This window comes from Chiroxiphia lanceolata, chromosome 19 (assembly GCF_009829145.1).
Source record: "Chiroxiphia lanceolata isolate bChiLan1 chromosome 19, bChiLan1.pri, whole genome shotgun sequence".
In the NCBI taxonomy this organism is placed as follows: Eukaryota; Metazoa; Chordata; class Aves; order Passeriformes; family Pipridae; genus Chiroxiphia; species Chiroxiphia lanceolata.
This window is the reverse complement of record NC_045655.1, coordinates 6,677,320-6,698,518: the sequence shown is the minus strand read 5'-3', so window position 1 is coordinate 6,698,518 and position 21,199 is coordinate 6,677,320. Positions and strand designations below refer to the sequence as shown.

Below are 21,199 nucleotides of genomic sequence, written 5' to 3'. Positions count from 1 at the left end.
CTGAAAGATGAGGCTGAATCTCGTATCACAAGTTTCAGAAGGAAAGTATCTGCAATTAGAACTTGGTAATCATTTTACTTGCTCCCACTTCCATTATTTTTTCCAAAACCCCCACCACACCCAGTCTCAGTGCCCTGTGCCCCTGCATGAGTATCTGCTCTAGAACAATAAAAGTCAAAAATGGAAGTGGTATCATCCCCTCATCCAAACCCCAGCACTACTCACCAGAGGGACCAACATGCAGACTCTGAGTGCACTTGCACACACACAGGCCACACAAGGCACACCACAATCAGCACAAGCAAGTCACAGTGGTGCTCTGTCCATGTCTGACTTCGGTTACAGGGACAGTCATGTCCTGAATACTAATGGGAAGGACAGTGCTTTTTTAAAAGAATGTAAATTCAATGCCTTGCAGCCACAGCACTGACTAGTACAGGTTGCAGTTCTTTTACTCCTGCTTGCACTACACGGAAGCATAAGGCACATCTCCCTTCCCCTGTATCTGTTCTGACATTCAGACTGTGCTTACCAACTGCATTGTTGTTAATTAATATCCCAAATGAATACTGCAAAGCAAATATGGTGCAGTCTCACGGCCAGTCCCAGCACTGGCATCTTCCTGATAAGGCTTTCAAAGTTGAACTGCTTTTATAAAGACTTAATACCTACACTTTTATTGCACAATTTCTATAATTTAACCAACTGCAGCAAAAGCTGCACTTTTTAGGGGACACTGAACCCAAGAGCATCTAACTGCTGAAAAAGTGACCTTGAAATTAAATACTGATGGCACCAAAAAATTCCAAACCCACAAACAGCACAGAATAACTAAGCATCCAAATTAATGGACTAAGCTTGAAGACATGAGTAGATTTATTAGGAAAGAAACTTATTTAATATTAAACGTTCAATGACAGAGACAATCAAATTTGTAACAGAAATTCAAAGATACTTTATTTCCATTTCTCGTATATCAAGAAGCTACGAATAGCTTAGTTGTAAAAATGGGATTCATTTTAGTTCGATTCACACAAATACTAAACATTTATTCCTGTGTTTTAAAGTCCAAGAATGAAAACTTGCAATTAAACACTGAGCAAGCCATGTGTTCAGGTTATGTTGGTTTCTTATCTTAAAAAGTCTTAAAGAAAAAAAAGTATACAGGACTTATATTCTCAGTAGCATATGTGCTATTATCAACACATCTTTCTGAACTCTGGGAGGAAACACCAGTCCTGAATTAAATTTTATAAAAAAAAATTCTAACTCAACTTTATATTTTTCTACGCCACTACAGCTTTCTTTCACCTCATTTTAAAGCAGATCTTCAGTTTAAGCTGTCTTCCACTGTCTTCGCAGACTCTTCACGTAGTAGTCCTATAATGCAAAATTTTGGGAGAACAGACGATTAGACAGCATTATGAGCATTTTGTTTACCACTCCTATACATTGGCCCAGTTGTTAGCTGTCATCTTAACTCTACAGAAACATCACCATTGACCATGACTGGCTTTAGAAGCAATGATGTAGCATTAATGGTTTAATATCAACATTAAGTGTTTAAGAGTTCCTAGCATACATAATGCAACTACAGTAACAAATTATGTTGCAAGAAGCTCATTTATCAGCTGAACTCTCCACTGTTAGTTCCTTACTTCAGGAATACAACTAAAGACCTTCTGTAAGAAAGCTATGTCAAGTGTGGGGAAAAAACTTCAATTTTCCTTTTAATACAGTATCGTATTGCCTATTGTTTAGCTGCTTCATTTCCCACAAACAGTTTCCAGCATACATTCCTGCCATCAACACTGTAATCATTTGGTGGCATCTGTCTCTGCATTTACATCTGCCTTACAAGCCTGTTAACCAGCCATTCCACTGCTCTGTGCTATGGCTGACTGCAAATTCTCCTACACAGTAGGAAATATTAAGCACATACCTCTTAAAGACTTGAATTGCATTGAAAGTAACAAGGCGATTATTATGTAGTGTTTATTGCATTTTAAACTCTTTAAAGATATCTAATTCTGGGCAGCACTGCATCCCTACACACAGTTGAAAGAAAATTCCATTCTGTTAACATCAGATTTACAGTATTCACACAATACACAAAAAAAGTCCTTTGCACTATCTTCAAAATCAAAAACACAACAGTAAGCTTAAAGATTACAGGCAACAGCATTCAAACATGGATGTGGGTAGAGAAAGGAGTACCTGGCATGAGTACCTGCTTAGTTTGACTGAATCCTTGATTTTTAATTTGGCTTTTCATGGGCCGCTCACAACACCAACGCTGTGTGAGGTATGGTAGTCAGCTGCAATAATTCATAAACCCTACACTTCCATCAATCCAATGCTACTGGCTCTCGAGTTACAGAACAAACTGCATTAGAATGCAAGGCAATAAAGCAAAAAAACTAGAAACATCCTTGACAAAGAAATACTAGCAGTTTATATGAAAACAAAGTAGTCCAACATGTGCCTCAAATATTAAGTATTAAAGCAAAAGTTTCCGCTGATGTACCAACACAATATGGACTTAAATACAAAAACAGTTCAACTTTTTTTTAAAAAACGATAACAAAATCCCTAAAAATTAAAAAAAGGATAATTAATTTTTCTATGGTGACTATATTACAAATATGTCCCAAAGAGGCACACTAATGGGGGCACGAGTCTGCTACAAAATAGCTGAGACAAAACAATGTACCTCAAAATGTTTTGCAGGACTACACTGTCTTTTCCTTCAGAAGGTGCTTTAGTTTGTCTTCTTACTTGACTTAGTTCCATCTTCATCTGTGCATACTTACGCTGCACTGTTAAACAGTAACAAAAAGCCCTAATCAAAGTTTGAAATAATGCACTTACCTCTGTCTGATCTGAGGTCATATCAGATCAGTTTTAATTGGACTGAGTGTCACCTTCAGATTTAATGTCTTCACTGGTCCCATTGACCTCATTCTTAGTCTCACTCTCCTTCGAGTCTGTATTTGTGTCTTCACTCTGTTTTTCTCGACTACTGGACTTCACACTACTTTTTTTATCATCAGATCCCCTCTTTTCTGCCATGAAAGAAGACATTGACCATGGATTTCAAAGTAAAAACAAACATTGCACATGTGAGATACATACTGCATACAAAATGGGACAATTACTTTTATAGCAATAACAGTAGTACTCATAAAGTTACAGAAATAGGCTTCAGACTACCATGCTGGAATGGAGAGGGGACAAAATAAAGGTAAAAGGGGACAGTAGAGGGTGGGGGAAGAGGAGAAAGGTCAGACCTCCTAACAGAGGCAGCTACTCAGCTCTCTGTCAAAATACACAAATTGGGGGTTAAAGAGGTTAGGCAAATGTGTAATTATGGTGTATGGCTTCCTTACTTATTTTGGGACTCTTCTGGTCCCCAAGTTTTAATTTCTGATGTGTAGGGCCTTCTTTGGTGTACAATTCTCATTAAGTATGGTTCTTGAAAGAGAATCAGGAAAGAGTGGTGGGACAATGCATTGGTGCGTTATCAAATAAATCGATACTTGCCAATTAAAAAAGCAGCAATCCCAAACTATCAAATACTTGGGGAAACAAACAATATTTAGCACTGGCAGCTTTGAGGGTGGGGATCACAGTGACAATCAAAATTAACTTTGAAGCTGCCACGTTTGTCAGCATTATTAATTCTCCATTTTATAAAAACATCGGTCATTTATAAACCACTCGTTAAAAAGGCTTGGGGAGACAATTTCAAAGATATATAAAAGCCATTTTTTTCAGAGGCAAAGAAAGAGCAAGATGGGAAGGACCCCACAATTTCATCATGAATTGGAAAGCTGACTGAAGCATTTGCTACACTGCTGAAAAACCCATCTTTTCCTCAATAATCTTCAAAGAAGGAAGGAAGCCAGAAGTAAAAATATTTCCATGGGAAGAAAAACATTCAGTATTAGAGCTATGTGCCTCATCTGTAAATTCAGTATTTGCAAATTTAATAAAAATATCAGTTCTTTCTGTATTATTTCAAACCATAATATTCAACCCTTGATCAGTAAAGACACTTTGGAGAGAAAAAAAAAATGCAAAAAACCAACCTCTCAGATGTCATCATACAGAACAACATTCATGCTCTTTTTTTCTGATTATTCCCTGCTATCCGGGCAATTAAAATAAATAATATAGATATATAAATCCCCAACACAGGAGCCCACAGATCGAACACTCTGAAAAAGCTATTTTAAATAACGTTATCACCTAGACTGGCATAACACACTTTTATATTCCAGAAGACAAAGCAAGAAATTAAGCTTTCAAAGAGCAGCAACATCCCACCTTCTTTGTTTTACAACAGATCACCAAAAGGGGGGGGGGGGTAAAGCCCCCACACAGCAATGAGGGCAACTGCCTAATGACCACCAGTACTGAGGATTCACCTGCAGCAGCACATCCAGTGCAGGGTGCTTGGAGAAAGCACAGGGCAACGTCACACTGAAGGACTAAGTCATTTTGGATCTGTCTGCCCTCGGGTTTGCAGGTAGATTGCACTCTAACTAACCTTGTTAAAAAGTCTTCATTTGTGTCTTAAAGGTATCTCCGGTGCACACGTAGATCCACTGAGGAATAGTAGTCTTGTTTCCCCGCAGAGGACTAGTAGTCAGTCCAATAATCTTATCTTCTGTCCTATGTAGATATGGTAGATCTTAATAGCCCTATGGATGTGCAGTGTGCAGGGTTTTGTTCTGTCTTGTTTGTTTGCTTGGATTTGGTCAGGAAGGATAATTTGGTTTAAGGTTAAAAAAAAACTACTGTTAAACTGTGGTATGAAAAGATGAAACTCTTCTAAAAAATTTTAGTAATAAAATAGGTTTACCAGAGCAAACCTCCAGCTGGCCAAGCAGAACTGAAAAAGTGTATTCAACAAATAGTCCAGTAACTGAACTTTTCAACTTCTGGAGTATCTGCAAGAAATTAAGTTCCTCCACTGTATTTTTAATCAGTAAGAGTTCTCTCTTTAAAAGCACATACAGTTAGTTTGCTGTTGAAACTGTGTGTATTATTTCAGCTGTGATCTATCAGGTATAATCACATAATATTGACTTTGTTTCCTGATTCAACACATGCACATTTTTCTGTTTGAGTTCATGTGGGCAACTGAGATGTATTTTGTGAGAATTCTTACCACGACAAAATGAATGGTTTTACTGTTCAGAGAATGCAAAAATCAGTCAAACATAATATCCAGTATCACTGAGGGTTTGGGTGTTCTGGCAGTGTTTGCTGAGGTTTAATCACTAATACAAAAACACAATCACAATTATTTTTATATAAGTATCAGAATCCAGATTAAGGAAGGTAAAGTGCCAAGCTTAAGTGGTCTGGAGGCCCATTCCAATATTAACCCTTCATAAAACAAAGGTACTTGGAGAGCAGTTTTCCTTTTCTTATTAAAAAACCCTATTTATTTCATCTACTCTTGAGAGTTTACTTGAACAGTAGCTGTGTTTGCCAGTTTACATTAAGCTGGTGTTTATGGCTGATGGCTCCCTCCTCTAGCAAATGTATCCCTGTCCCTGGAAGCTGAGCCACAAATTATGTGTCTCCCTTTTAACATGGACTTTTTTCTTGCAACCTTGGTTGCTGTCTTCTACAGTATTTTAGTGAACAAGAAGTCAGGACTTCTGAGTTTTTAAAGTGTGGCACTAATTAATGAGTAATGGTAGGCAAGTCTTGGGCAACTGTGCCTTGGTTTTTTGGTGTTAAAGAGTCCTGTTTATAAAGCAGCCTGAGATTTCCAGGTGAACAGCACTACATGAGCAGTTACAGCCAGGCCTTTGCTGCTTACTTTTGTAACTGCAGATCAGTGGTGCCTATAAAGACAACTAGATTCTGAAGCCAATATTCCCAAAGCAGCATCAAATGTAGTAAGTTAAATCTTAACTTCTACATTACTACTTTCTGTGCAAAGAGTAGAGTAGGAAGCCACGTGCTTCAAATATATGAATCTCTAAAGCTCTCCACTTAACCACTTATCTACAGTGCCACATTGCAAACATGAGGATGTAATGCTTACAGAAATTCAATGTTTGCTTAGTAACTACTACCACTTTGGGTTTTTCCTCCCCCTCCACCTTTTTGGTATTTTTTTCTGCTAAAGATTTTCTCAGCAAAGGGAAAACCACAAACTTCTTCAGCATTACAGTCCTGCTCTAAGGCCTATTTGTGTTTCTACAGAAGTTAGGACTGCATAGTCAAACAAAGTTATTGATTTTCCCAGGTGGAATTTTCATCACAGCTCACAGCATCACCTCACTGTTCTCATTTCTGGAGGAAGAAAGTAGCAAGCAGCAAATAAAACAGCCAGCAAGGAAATCAGTCAAGTTAAAACTAAAAATACTGAGATGCTGAAAGAAGTTCATTCACTAGCTCCTCTGTTTATGGGGAGATAAAGGAAAGAACTGAAAAGCTCAAAACCAGAGCAAATTTGAATAAATAAGAAAACAGTTATTTATATGCACAGATACACACATTCAGAAGAACAGGACATTCTTGACCAAGTACGAGAAATCTGTTCATAAAGCAGGCAAAAAGGGCACAGTATCAGGTAGGAATAGAGTAACAAATGGACAGATTTAGGCTGCAACACTGTCTGAGTTTAAAGCCCGCCATCAGTTCCACTGCCAACAAGCAAGCAGCTAAAACCACTTGCCTGTAAGGCAAAGGAAAGCGAGAGAAGAATCAATACTAAAGATGCCCCACAGTATAAACCAGAAAAATTACAACAGTGCAAGGAGGTCAGGCAAGAGAAATATATGAAGCATTACCAACATTTTGGCAACTAACCCGCTTGATAAATATGGAGAAGTAAGGGTGGGGCAGACAGGCCTATGGAATCCAGAAACATGCACAGAGCACCTTTCATTCCAGAGAACCTCAAAAGTACCTTAGGAACATAAAAGAATAGTTTCATCCATTACTGATGATCAGCCCGTGGAGGGGGGTGGCTGTTTCGGACTGGACATTAGTCAGCTCCCCAGAGCCAGTGGTTTAAGCCAGAAGTACTACGCTCCTCCAGAAGTTTCAAAAGACTTTTAAAGGGGGAAATTTAGCAATAACAGTTAATTAGTATCTTCTCACAAAATGGGAATCTGTAGTGTTCTCTCTGCAGCTCTTTTTAATTCTACTTAAAGTTTCCGAGCACCGGCCTCCGGTGAAGCAGTGAGTCACCATCAGTGCTGTGGTACATGGCATGTACAGCTACAAAAGCATTTCAAGGACTAACACAGCTTTCTGTCACCTGAATACTGACAAAGCAAAACTCACTTCATTTAAACAACAAACAAAAAGCCAGAACAAAAAACAAGGGAGAAGGGTTGGGGGAAGAGCGGGAGACTGGGGAGAAGGCACGAATTGTCATTTAGAACATTACAGAAATTCTGCAAGATTTATCCTGGACTGCATTCACAGATGGAAAAAAAACCACCTTAAAAGTACTGTTAAAGGATAAGAAAGGAAACATGATAGTGTTGAGAAGTTATAGATGGGACAGGTGAAAAGTGAGGTACCAATCTCCCACAAAACATGTACCTGCAAAGGGTAATATCAGAAATATCTGCTAACAGTAGGAATGTAAGACATTCACTCTTAGGAAATGATGATTACAGGTTCATGCTTTCCTAAAGGTAAATAGGTCTTAAAAATCCTTGCACACTTCATTTGCAGACAAAGTACAACAGGTGTATGTATGCACACACGTGCAGTAACAGCAACTGAAAAAAAATGCTCCACATTGGTTAAAAGCAACATACACAGCCTATAAAACCAGATCTGATTTGATGCTCAGAGCTTTCAGTCACTCACTGAAAGACTAAGAGCTTTTGAGACCCTAAGGGAAGATTAGTTTCAGAACTTGCTATGAACTCAGTCTTTACACAAACATACCTTTTTCTTTTGACTTCCTGTCTTGTTCTCTCTCTCTGCTTTTGCTTCTGTGCTTGTAGGATTTCCGATCCCGGCTTTTTGACCGTCTCCTGTCCCTACTGCGAGACCTGTGTTTCCTTTCTGATCTATCGTGACTTCTGCTCCTCCTTCGGTCACGACTCCTGAACATTCAGAGAAAATGTCAAAAATGTCAATCTCAGCTGCTATTTTCTAACTCAGAATATAAAACAGTGAAACGGCAGCACTTTCTAATATATTGGTTATTTGCAGAAAACAAAACTTAACATATTGTATCTAAATACTTCTCAGTACATTAGACTTGGCTTCATATTGCCCTCTTCATTTACTCCAACTTATAACTACACAGCTTAAAAATATCTACCACCAAAAAATAAAGACCAACTTAAGTAAGAAACAAGACCCTATTCTTTGGGAGCAATTTTATGAGCTCCCTCATAAAACCACTTCCACCACAATGGTGTCACCTACTTCCAAAAATGGAGAGAAGACAGTGAACATGCAGCAAAAACTTGCTTATCCTTAGAACCAATGAAGTGTGTCTTTGCTTAAGAAAGTGAAGTTAACAAACCAGTGATGTGACCCAGGCCGACAGATCAAGATTTTTATCTCTTGGAAAGTTACATGAAAATACATCACACACACACACACAGGTACCTGCTTCGCCTTCTCTCCCTGCTTCTTGACCTTTTGTGGTCTCGTGACCTTCTGTCAGATGTTCTGCTCGAGTGTCTACTCCGGGAGCGACTCCTTTTGCGTCTCTCTCTGTCACGAGCCCTCTCCTTTTCCTTTTCTTCCTCTTCGCGCCGTCTCTTCCTTTCCCGCTCTTCTCTTTCCCGTTCCCTCTCTTTCTCTCTCTCCTCTCGTTCTAGTTTCTCTTTTTTCAACCTTTCATCACGGTCAGGTTCTTCTGTTCTTTTTCGTAACTTTTCCTTAAAAAACAAGTTCACAGGAAGAAATGAAGATCAGTCAAGCTAAATCATTGAATATACTCAGTTTATAGATTCTGAGGATGGCGAAGCTTAAGCTTTTAAAATATTTCAAGTGTTATTTTCTAAACAAAGGACAGCACTTCCTAAAATCCCTGACAAGAAAATCCTTTGTCTTACAGAACTTATTTCTCTCAAGAACAAAGGCCATAAAAATTCCCACCTGAATTTACATCTTTGCTTGTACCTGGTGTAACCATACACAACAAAACATGTCAGGTCAAGCACAGTCCTAAATGGATTCCACTCCTTGGAGTGTTTCACTCTCTTGAGGAAGTCCACTGGACAGCCTTTTATGTACCATGGGAAACCTCCAAGCAATTTTATCATGTTCAGAAACTGGAGGAAATACTTACTTTTAAATCTTCTACAGTAGCTTTTATTTTGGCATAACCCATGTGCTGCTTTCCCATCAAGTGGTCATCTACCCTGGACTGTGCATCTCCTACAATTAAAAAGGCTCCACAAACTTCACAAACTTCCATTTGTTTTTCTTGGGCTGCAAAGCTCTCAATTGTCTGCAGAAAGAAAAATATTTGATAAGGCAAAAGAAAAACAAGTTTTAGCCAGAAGCCAGTGAAGAGTTTTAGAACTTTACTGTTACTTTTGTCAAATCCCAGGCACTACTGAAAGCTGAAAACTGTATCTGCCTGCTTTGTCTTCAGGGCACTGCATCTACCAGGGTGAACAGGACAAAAAGAGGATACCTACAGTCATTCCCTGTGAGCCACAAGGAAGGAGTCCAATAGAAACCACAGAATTACTCCTCACTGCATGTACACAGTAATATTTGCAGCTTCCTTGCAATCTCAGAAAAACAAAATTGTAAGTTTTTCTTTTACAGCTTTCCTTTTCAGTTTTAAGATGATTTCTTTTGCATCAACTGAGATGTCAGGAGCTGCAGAATAACCCTGGAACATGTCTCAAGGAATCAAAAGGCTAGAATATCCCATGAAGAAATAAAAAAAGGAATGATGAGCTTCTCTTTAAAAGGATAACAGTCAGACTGATTCAACAGAAATATGAGAAATACATTGAAATTTCAACATAAACCCAAGTGTGATTACTGCTGTACAATGTCCATGAATCATACACTGTGGACATAAACACACTGCCTGCAACATTTAAGAACTTTTAAAAAATAAGACTCTCAATATGAGCATTTCATTAAACTCCAAAATATAATATTTAAACTTAAGCTCCTTTTTATTGACAGGAACTTGCTACTTAACACATTCCCTCTGGTTTCTGTGGCTCTCAAAGTCAGATAGATGCCTGTCTACAGCCACAGCCCTGACACAAGGGTTTTCTGTAACAGTCACAGTGGTAATTCAGTAAAATTATACTGCAGAGGCTGCAGGGTAAAGTTTAACTGAGACCAGAACCAGAGTAAGGTGCAAGCTCACCTCCAGGACTGCTGGGTGAATAATTTCATAATTTGTTTGCAGGAAGCCCACTCTCAAGGTGGAATGCAAAATAAAACATTGGATTAACATGTTTAAATGTCCTGTTATTATCTAATCAATTCTGCTCAGACCTTGCATGCCTTCAGTGGAAGGACAAGGTTATTCGGAATGTACTGCTGCACCAAATTTTGAAATGTCTGACAAAAAACAAACACATAACTTACTGAAGTTGTAGATCTCAGCAATTCTCTCTCTTCCTTTAACTGTTCAACAAGTTTCATCATTCCTTGTGCCTCTTCCACCTTTCCTTCTGAACCCAGTTCTTCAATCTAAAGGACAATAAAAAAATTCAAATGTAACTTCTGATCAAGTAACAAAAGCAAGAGATCTCTCTTAGGGGGGTTAAAAAACCCTCACCTGTTGTAGAAGTACATCAATTTTGTCAGTTAACACCTGAATCTTCTCCTCGTTTTTACCGGTAGGTCCTGCTCCCTGCAAACAGTACAAGTGTGAGTTGGAGGTTTTTTGTTTGCTTGTTGGATTTTCTTCTTTTGTTAAAACAGCTTTAAAACACAAAGGTATGTCTTCTCATATTTCAGAGACACTTCAGGAATAATGTCCTCCTGCTACTAATAATAGTCTAGTCTAATATAAAACATTGCTTGACACAGCTTACTCCACCCTTGTTGAGTCTAGTCACACTAATTCAGCCTAAGTCAACAAAAATGTTCAAGGTTCTGGCCCATAAAAGGTAAGATATCCAAATTCAAAGCCCTAAATTTAAACTCTGAAACTGCCATGCAGCTGTTACATATCTTTGCAGACATTCAAGTATGACTTAGAAGTTCCGTGGGCTTTGAAATTCGACTTCTGAGCACAAATGCAAAAAGAATGTCACTTCCAAGATGTATTTGTTAGCAGTGTCCTCTCTGCAGGCTGTCAAATTAGACTTACTGCCTCCCTCCCACCTTTGCTCTGCTCCACAACCAATATCTCTCTTGACTGGATACTGTCCACAGCTCCTTCTGAAGCAACTGGACTTTGCACAGAAGAATCAGGTGAAGCAGCAAAAAGGAGCAAGGCTGCCCTGGCAGTCACAAAACCCACAGAGCACGGGCCACAGTCACTGCTCCAAACCCATCATGGGAAAAGATACAGTTTACTAGTGCAGGGAAGGAGGAATATTCAGCTAAGGGAGAAAAGGTAAATTGAGGTGGTCAGGGCAAAACCAATACTTGACAGGATTAATATTCCCAGCAGAGAAGAGATACTGATTCTAAATAAACAGATGGGGAGAAAAGAGAGGGGCTCTTGCTGACTGTGGAGCCACTTGGCTTGTCCATTAGGGCTTGATGCAATCTGCTGGCTAGCAGATGAAGAGACTTATCTAAAGGGAATCTTCTGGAAGACAGTATGTTTTACCCGAAAAGATAAGGTAAAGAGACCACAAAGATGCTATCTGCAGGAAAAGCTGCCTCAGTGGTTCTTCCAGACTCACCCCAGAGGACTGTTGGTTCTGTGACAGTGCCAAGCGGGCATGGCCCCTCCGGATCCTGCGCTCCACCTCTGCCAGCAAACTCTGCAAATAGCGCAGGAAGTCCCTTTCATAGCCCACCTTCATAAACCGAGAGCTCTTCTCATACCTGGTAAAACATTTACAAACAAAAGCTCCCATCAATCCACCACAGGCGAAAAATAAGGAACCAAACACACAATATTATAAATTCTTGCTCACAGTAAGAGAGTGTTATACATTTAAACAAATGTTTACATAAATGAAAAAGCAATAACTTTGTCGTGTTTGGGTTGTTTTTAACAAATTTCAAACAAAACCACTATTTGCTTTAACGTATCGACCAACATACTTACTGTTTACGTAGGTTTTCATCATGAATTTTTTCACAAGGACCTAAAAAGACAACACAGAAAGTTAAAGTTTGCATTCTTGAGTGGTGTATTCACATTCCATCAGCATTTGTTTGTGCACCATGAGAGAAAAGAGTTACAAACACTTCCCAGGGACTTTTATGCTTCTGCCTTTCTGCTTCCTTTGCTTGGAGCTTGACAGACACATTAAAGACAAGGCATGCCAGTATGGTTTAGTAATTATAAAACCAAAACAGACTCTGAGTGACATGCAAAGTCTTCACGTAAAATAGAATTTCCAGATCAAGTTTTACATCAGTAAATCTCAACTAACAATGTAATATCTTAAACACCTGGGGTCTTAAAAAACAATTAAAGAAAAATTACATATGAAGGGTAATTTCATCGGGCACTTTCTAATTTCCAGTGTTCTTTGCAACAAGCTGGCTACATAAAACACTGATCTTCAGAGTCATATTAGGAGGTATGTGCTCAGAGTTCACAAAGGTACTCATGTTAAAACTTCCCACCTTCCCCACATTCTCAAACTCATCAATGAACTCAGTAATTAACTCTAAGACAAGAAATCTTACTTACCATCTCCAAACTACCATTGCTTGAAAGCCATCAGTAATTTAGAGCTGGCTTTCAGAAATAACTACTACAGTAGATGAGTCTCTAAAGTAAAGCAGCTCAATAACATACACTCACACAAAAACAGTTAAAACCCTGCCCAGGCAGAGTAAATCAAAGTAGAAGCCAACACTTCAGCAGGAGAAAACCACCCCAACCCAGTAACTTAGCTCACACTGTAACATAAAAAATTTTATACAGTTTTTTCCACTTAGATAAAGTAGGAACTGGAATAAATGTTGTTCTCAGCATATTATATCACTGGCAACCCTTTAGGAATATAAAAGCCTATTTTCCAAGTGTCTTGACAGAGCAATTAACAATAAAAATGCAGTTTGCAAACAAAAACTCAGCTGTAATTACATGTAAGTGAATAAAAATGTCAAGATTTATAAACTTACCTAAATCAGAACGGGTATTTGTAAATAATTCAGCTGGGCAAAAGCCACAAAGGTAGTATTTGCAAACCTGACAGAGGAGAAGAAAGAAACAGGCGTTATTTTTTGTCTCTTAAATTGGCAATTTTAGGTAAACACTATTTCTAAAATACTGTGTAAATCTTTCCTTTGTACACCACAAAATTTCTGAAAACTTTACACACCCTCTGGATTTCTTGGCAGCAGTAAGTACTACAAGGTGCATCTTGATGACAAAACACCAAAAATCTTACTTTCCCTTGCAATAATAGTATTTAATTTTACCAATAAATATTTAAGATTACAGGAAAGTGTCACCAATTTATAAATATAAATACTTGATATTTCCAGCGGAAGTAAATCAGACTGGACTATTTAATAAGTTACAATGAAATTCTTTAAGTGTGAAAAGCTACAAGAGGTGACAATGTCTGCCATGGAAGCGTGGAACAAATTCCTCTGCTTGCTGGGAACAACTCTGTGTTCAGGCTTCACCTCCTCAGAGCTCCTGGCCTGGAGAACAGGAGCCACCAGCAGCCAAACACCAGGTACTGTCTCAAGGATTCCGAGGGCAATTAGAACACTTAGGAATATGTATGGTAACTCTCCAGAAGCTTTCCCACTCCAATGCTTTTAAAAATCCCTACTTTAGGAATGAGAGGCAAAGAGACATCATATACCCCTTCAGGCAGGCAGAGAAGACACTCCTTTTAACCTGGTTTCCTGCCAACTCACAAAGGGTTTGGTTTGTTTCTGCATAGTCTGGTTTTGCATTACCAAGTCAGGTTTTGATAACAGAAAAATACCACCAGAAAGTTCAAAAAAACCACCAAACTGTAAAGTCTAGCGAGTAAATACTTAACATATGATGGGATAAAAGCAGCTTTTGTTAAAAAGATTATTCACCCTCACCCATGGGCATGGGCTTAGCTAGTCAAGTTGGTCAGTCCCTGAAGTTCGTAACACAGAAATATCTCCTGCCTATCCATCAGAACAGCCAAAAGGGAAAATCAGAAATCCCTTCACCCCTAACTTCATAAACATTTCAAATAATTAAGTCTTCACTAGACCATTCTTGTAGATGTGACTGCCATTAACTAAGGTGTAAATCCAAAACTAGCCTGGACATTCTTCCAACACCTCCTTTATGTTACACCAATTTCTAATGTTTGGCAAATCCAATAACTGTGATTGCTACTACAGCCATCTGATGCTCTCACATACACCAGGGACAAAGATTTGCAAACTATTATTTCTCAAGACAAAATCTGAAGTATTTGAACAAATGGGGGTTAGGAGAGAGACCCCCAACCTACCCCACACCACCACCTCACTGAAATGCCTGTGACACCAGTTGCCCAAATAAGATCAGTCTGATTTATTTTTCCAAGCTAACTGCCAGACTGCAAATCAGGCTACGGAAGTTAAAACTCTACTGACTGCTTTACAGATTACACAGAAAAACAATCAGGCTTTCTACTGACAAGCCATGGACACAAAACACAAACAAACAAAAAAATCTCTCATTATATAATGTGAATACTTCTCCCACGATCCAGGTTAGGACACTGGCACCTATTTGAAGTAATTTATTAAGAACAGCTAAGAAAATATATAAAATCACTTTTTTTTTTTTTTTTCTTCTCAGAAGCAAGGAGAAAGATACTGGACAAAATCTGATTTCTGAATCTGCTCTCTTCTCTGAAAGTTGCAATATCCCTTGTTTTAATATCAAGATGTTTCAAGGGAAGAGTTTCTGGTAAGAACTCCTGTACTTGCCATCTGAAACTTAATTTCTCTCTACATTAGCTTCTTCCTCCATTTTCTCATCCTCACATTCAAGTTTTAGGATCAGTGAAAAGGCACTTCTCAAAAAATTTCAGGGATGGATTAAACAAATTTCCTAAGACACAGAGAGCATAGTCTGACCCTATTATGCTGCTAAAAAGTTGTAGAGTATCTCTTATCAACTCAAAAACTAAGCAAACTGCTCTGTAACACTTCTGAAACAAGCAGCAACAAAAGGAGCAAAGGAAAAGTTATTCAACATAGAACAAAAAACCCCACTCCCACCCAAAACCAGAAATTATTAAAACTGCTTTATGAAGCAGCACTCCTAGGAAAAGCCTCCCCTTATGAAGAAGATAGCTACAGTGAAAAATTGTAGTAACCAATACTAAAATATGCAGCTTTAACAGTCACATCCTGTTTTAATTACTTATATATTAAAAACCCAATCAAACACAAAAACCCCAAATCCAAACCGATGACAAAACCTGCCCACACTGAAAAGCTGCCATAATTTTCTCCTACCAGCACTAGGATGGCACCCAGTGAATTACAGGACATTCTCTCCTAGGAGGCACCTGCAGAGAAGTACTCACTTCTGACTGGTTCAGACCATTGTGTCTGCAGCAATTTTCTTCCCCTCCCATACCTATTTCCTTATGCTCACCAACAGAAAAATACAGCTTGCTAGAATCCTGCAGAATCTTACTTCCAGCTCAGCTTCACCACGTGGAGCATCTGCCTTCCCAGGCTGAACACACCATCAACTGCACTCACAGTCAGTCCTAAATAATCAATGATGAGCAAGAACAGAAAGGGACAAGGAATGGCTGAAGCATCACAGAGCCATTAAAGGGCTGAAACAGAGGTGACTGATGAGCTTCAATTGACATCACTTGTCCATGGCTTATCAGGCCACTGCACTTAGCACAAGTAATATGGAAGTACATGCCATATATGCAGGAGGCAGCTCAGTATGGATAATTCCCTAGGCAGGTAACAAGCATTTATTCCTTTCTGCCGAATTATTCTGAGGACTCCACTACCAAGAAGGTGCAACAGAAATGTTACTGTCAAAGTGTTGCAGCAGGATCAGCCACAGCTCGAGTCTCAAAGCCCCTGGGATCTCACATTTCGATAAGACACTAGAACGCACACAGGCACTTGGAATTTCCACTTCTTCATCTCAAATTCACTAATCCTTGAAATCTCCTGGAAGTGGGAAAGTAGTATCCTCTACTTCTATGTCCACTAAGTTAACAACAAGAATTGCAAGCTCTTCTGGAGTTTGGGAAGCAGTTCAAAGCTTTCCCATATAAAGAAGCTACTGACAGCTCTCTATGGTTTATGCTTCTACATTAATACACTTCTCTTCTGCAAGAAATTTATTTACTGAGGGAGAAGTATCTCTCTAACAATGATAAACAATCATGCAAGTAAATTCCTTTAGGCAGACAATTCCTAGTAAAAAGACTGAGAATAAAATCCAGCAGGTTATGGCTTACACATCAAAAACTAGTAAATTCCTTCACACAGATTAGTTCTTTGAAACCATTAAAGCTCCCATGCATCAGACATTTATGAGCAATGCCCGCCCACCCAAACCCAAACAAACATAAGCCCTTCTTCCAAACCCACTCTTACAGATAACCTTCCATTACTAATATTCTTCCAAAACAAATAACACTTAAGCCCTCTCCCTCCATCCCCTGAAGGATTAAGTCCTTAAATTCTACCTAGATGCATTTAGGTCATTGGTATTATAAAAATAAAAGTGTAACACATCATAAATACCTAAAACCATCACATCATATTCTGAAAACAGAACCTTCATTTTGAGAAACTGCATTATCAGAGATAACGGGTCACAGTTATTTCTCCAGCTCCTCACCCCTCCCTGCTATCTGAAAACATGACTTTGCCTTGAAGGAAGCACCACAATTTCAAAGCCTTACACAGAGCACAGGCAGTCCATGCTGGGCTCTCCTGTGCTACAGAACAGCCTCAGAACTCTTACGCAATCACTGTTTCCATGAGCTCGCTTTGTGCAGGTACCATATTAGAGCAGCAAGGTGTGAATCAATAGAGTTACTGTTCCAGAAACACACTCAACAGTAAGCAGAAAGACTGAAATAAATGATACAAATAATTATCTCCCTATACAAAACAAAGCCTATATGCCAAAACAGGATTGATCACCTAAGGACATGCTGCAATACTGAAATATACAGCAAGTGGGATTCCAATTTTTAAATATGAAAGGCTTTAATCATGATATAGTTTTAAAGTAAGAACTTTAGCTCTACAAAAGGTTTTACAATACAGATCAACGTGTTTCACTGGCTCTGCAAATAAAGGCTCAGCTATCACACACACTGCTCACACACCTTCCTCTTCCACTCCCATCTTGTATTTCACTGCATCTTCCAGCTTCTCAGAGCCACCTAGATGCAATTTCCAAATGATAAACAAAATACAGATCAGCTTCTTCTGATAATATTCCATGTCTAAAACTGATGAAATGTGACACAAAATCCTAAACTTTGGGAGGAATACAACATGCTGACACTGAAAAGGCTGCGTGGTTATCTATGTCCAATCTCAGAAAAAACAACATTAGCACATGTATTTCATCTGAAAAGCAGAAGAGCAGTCAGGGAGAGGAATTAACGTTACTATTTGAACCTTATCTGCATTTCCTGTGTTTTAAGACATGTCAGCACTGCAAACTGAATCTTTAGGAGATGCAGAAAGTCGAACACGTGTTTTAACGGTAATTTTTGTTTTTTATGAACTCCTCAGTTGACTACAGGAACCTGGGAGAACATTCCTTTCAGAGAGGTGGTATTTAATTATGAGCCTATAAACTTATAAATAAAAGCAAAAGGTGAGCAAACAGCAGCAGTTCCTGCAAAACTGAAGGCTCAACCCTGAGGCTGTAACAGTCCTGCTGGACTCAGACACGGGACAGATCTTACTGTCTGAGCTGTCAGAGGGCTGGGAAGGAGAGACAGCTCAGTTCTGAAACAACAGAACTGAGCAAGAGCTTAGAGACAGAGTCCTGTGATTACAGTCAAACTCTTCAGCCTAAAACTGTAATTGAAAAAAACCCTGAAAATATTCTGTGATTTGCTCACTCGAAGATGAAGAAAACAATCCAAACTTGTCAAAAGAGAATGAGGGGGGAAAAAAAAAACCACACCAAGAAAAAAAAAGTCTTTCTCACATTAAGGAATAAACCAAACCAATCCCCTTATCTGTCTTACCTGGACCAACATGGCTCAAGCCATTCACTTCACTTTTCATATAACTCCTTCTTATTTTGAGTTCACAATCAAAAGAAAATGTAACTGAACACCTCACTGAATAATGATATTTGCTTAATAAGTCTAGAAAAACATAAAGAAGGTCCTGAACTCACAATTTCCTTCTGACTCCCACTGCTTACCTATACAGCAGCATTTTTCAAGGGAGGGACTCGCACTTGCAAAATCTGTGGCAGCACAGATACTGGTCCTTATCTCATGCATTGCAAGGCAAATTCAAACGTGTACTGTCCATCCTTATAATGACATATCTCTCGTTTAAAAACATGAAATTTCCGCTTCTGTGATTAAGATGCGATTTAGAACAGCCAAACCCAAGGATTTCTCCCTCTTTCCAATTTAACAACATCCCAAGAAAATGCTAAAGGGGGAGGAGCCAAACGCTTTGTGCAGCTTAAACCACAGAAATTCCCATTGCATAGGTGATAAATTACTGTAAGTGTGCACTTTAACTCGAAAAATATATAATGAACGAAGAGAAAATAAAACTAAAAAACACATCAGTGTTCATCTCTCCCAAAGAAGCAGTTACAGGAACTTTGTGGCTACCACTGAGTTTTTCTGAAATAACTTACAATACGACTATGATGGCCGTCACTAAAAGTCATCATTCATTAAAGCTCCACCATTCCTGGGCAGAAACACCACTCCGAAATAATAATAAAATAATAATTAGAAGTCCTGTTTGGGTTACTTATTGCAGAAAATGAATGAATCACCACAATAACAAATATACGTAAGTACTGCTAAAAAACAGTCCTGTTTATGTTTGTGTGCTCCCCCCCACCTTCCTCTGACTGAGAAGGTATGAAAACAATCAAGCTTTTCCTAGACAAAGCTTCGTTTCAGAAGTCCTACGGTTGTTCTTGAGCTACAACCTGCAGACGTTAAAGCCGGTACTCCCGGACCCTCCTGCTTCCTCCCCCAACACCACCCTCAGGAAGAGATCCAGGGACATTTGCCTTCCAAACTACCAACATCTGTCTCATCCCTCTTCGCGCAAGCCAGCAGCTTCTACTCAAAAGCGCAGAATTCTTTTAACCTCACCCTCTCTCCCCGCACTGTATTTGTGTCTCCCCACGAGAGAGCTCCGCCACCACCGGCCCTCTCGGACCGCCCGTTCCCGTTAACCGCGGCCCCGGCCGCCGACACCCAAACAACGGGGCTGTCCCTCCAGCAGCACAACAACAGCCTGGCTGTGGCGGGATCTTATTCCTCCTCCTTCTCCTCTTCCTCCTGCTCCCGGTGAGGGCCCGGCGCGGTTCCCGCGCACGGAGGGCCCGGCCCGCCCCCGGCCGCCATGCAGGGCCCAGCGCCGAGGGCCCGACCCGCACCCCGCCAAAACACGGGGAACCCCCCGCGCTGCCCGGCACCTCATTCCTTTTCCCCTTCCCTCTTCCCTCGCGGCTGCCCCCGGGCCGGGAGAAGCCTCCCACGTCGCTCTGACAAACCCTCCGGCCCTCCGCGATGCGGGAGCGGAAAGAGGGAGAGAGGGGAGAGGCGGCCCCGCTGCACTCACGCTCTCGTGGTCCCACCGCACGTTGCTGCGCTTCTCATCCGGGGCCAGGTTCCTGTCCCGGCCCATGAGCTCATCGAGGAGCTGGGCGGCCGATATCATCGTGTCGTCCTGGCCGAATCCCCCCTCGCCACACGCCGACTCGGCCGCCTCGCCCCGACCGCCCGCGCCGCGCCTGACAGAGACAAAATGGCGGCGGCGCTCGCCCTGCCCACAATGCACCGCGCGGGCCGGGCCCTCACGGCCGCGGTTCGTGGCCCGGCCCCGGGAGCCGCGGGGTGAGCGGCGGCTCAGGGGACTGAGGGGACGAACCCCCGGGAAACGGCGAAACAGGAAACAGCGACACCCGTGTGTGGCTCGATGTGAGGGATGGCGGGAGCCACACAGTGCCCAGCCCTGTGTGGTGTCATGGCAGACACTGTCCTGCCCTGTGTGGTGTCATAGAATCACAAAAAACAACTAGGTTGGAAAAGAACTCTGAGATCATCGACTCCAATCTTTGACTTAACACCACTTTGCCTACTCGACCGCGGCACAGACTGCCACGTCCAGTCTCTTCTTGAACACCTCCATGGACGGTGACTCCACCACTTCCCTGGGCAGATGGTTCCAATGCCCAATCGCTCCCTCTGTAAAGAACTTCTTCCTAATGTCGTACGTAAACCTCCCCTGGCGCAGCTTAAGACTGTGTCCAGCCCTGTGTGCTGTCCTGGCACAGGGACACGGCCCAGGCACACAGTGCTTGGCGGGAGGCTGAGGATACGGCCCTGGGCACAGCTGGAGGGTTATCACAGGGTTATCTGAGCCCTGGCAGAACCAAGACCACTCCTGATGCACGGTTACTGACCCCCAGAGTGCCTACGGCAGAGGGTATTCCCTTTCCTGAGTGCCTCCAGCTATGGGTATTCCCTTAGGAATTCACAGAATCACAGAACAGTCTAGGTTGGGAAAGACCTGTAAGTTCATAAAGTCCAACTATCAACAGTACTATCACCACTAAACCATGTCCTCAAGTGCCACATCCACATGTTCTTTGAACATTTTCAGGGGTGGTGACTCCATCACCTCACTGGGCAGCCTGTTCCCATACTTGACATGTTGCAGGGTGTCCTTCATATTTAATGTAAATCTTTCTGTTTGACCTTGGAACCAGTTTTGGCCCATTTTGTTGTCTTCCTTTTTTAGATGTGATTTTATACCTCATATGTACTGAATTTCACATAGCAATTTGCAACTATTTTCCAATTTCTCAACATTAATTTGAACCACTTAAGTGCATGAAATTAATTAAATTTTAATTAAATAA

The 21,199-nt window shown here is 40.6% G+C and overlaps 1 protein-coding gene across 11 annotated transcripts; it reads right to left on the bottom strand.

Moving 5' to 3' along the window:
- Positions 1 to 858: 858 nt before the first annotated feature.
- On the bottom strand, positions 859 to 20,110 carry LUC7L3 (LUC7 like 3 pre-mRNA splicing factor). 11 transcript variants are annotated; one of them, XM_032707094.1, is made up of 13 exons: positions 19,897 to 20,110; positions 13,249 to 13,315; positions 12,218 to 12,257; positions 11,847 to 11,991; positions 10,766 to 10,840; positions 10,573 to 10,677; positions 9,299 to 9,460; positions 8,611 to 8,885; positions 7,936 to 8,096; positions 2,925 to 3,065; positions 2,714 to 2,819; positions 2,231 to 2,296; positions 859 to 1,380 (listed from the first exon to the last, which is right to left on the bottom strand). In XM_032707094.1, the coding sequence occupies exons 1-12, from the start codon at positions 19,993 to 19,995 to the stop codon at positions 2,272 to 2,274; spliced, it is 1,401 nt and encodes a 466-aa protein (XP_032562985.1). In that variant the 5' UTR covers positions 19,996 to 20,110; the 3' UTR covers positions 859 to 1,380; positions 2,231 to 2,271. The 11 variants fall into 11 exon arrangements, 10 of the variants coding, with proteins under 10 accessions (XP_032562985.1, XP_032562984.1, XP_032562986.1 ...); XR_004360370.1 differs by having other exon boundaries at positions 2,231 to 2,819; XM_032707093.1 differs by having other exon boundaries at positions 859 to 2,296.
- Between the last annotated feature and the right edge of the window lie 1,089 nt (positions 20,111 to 21,199).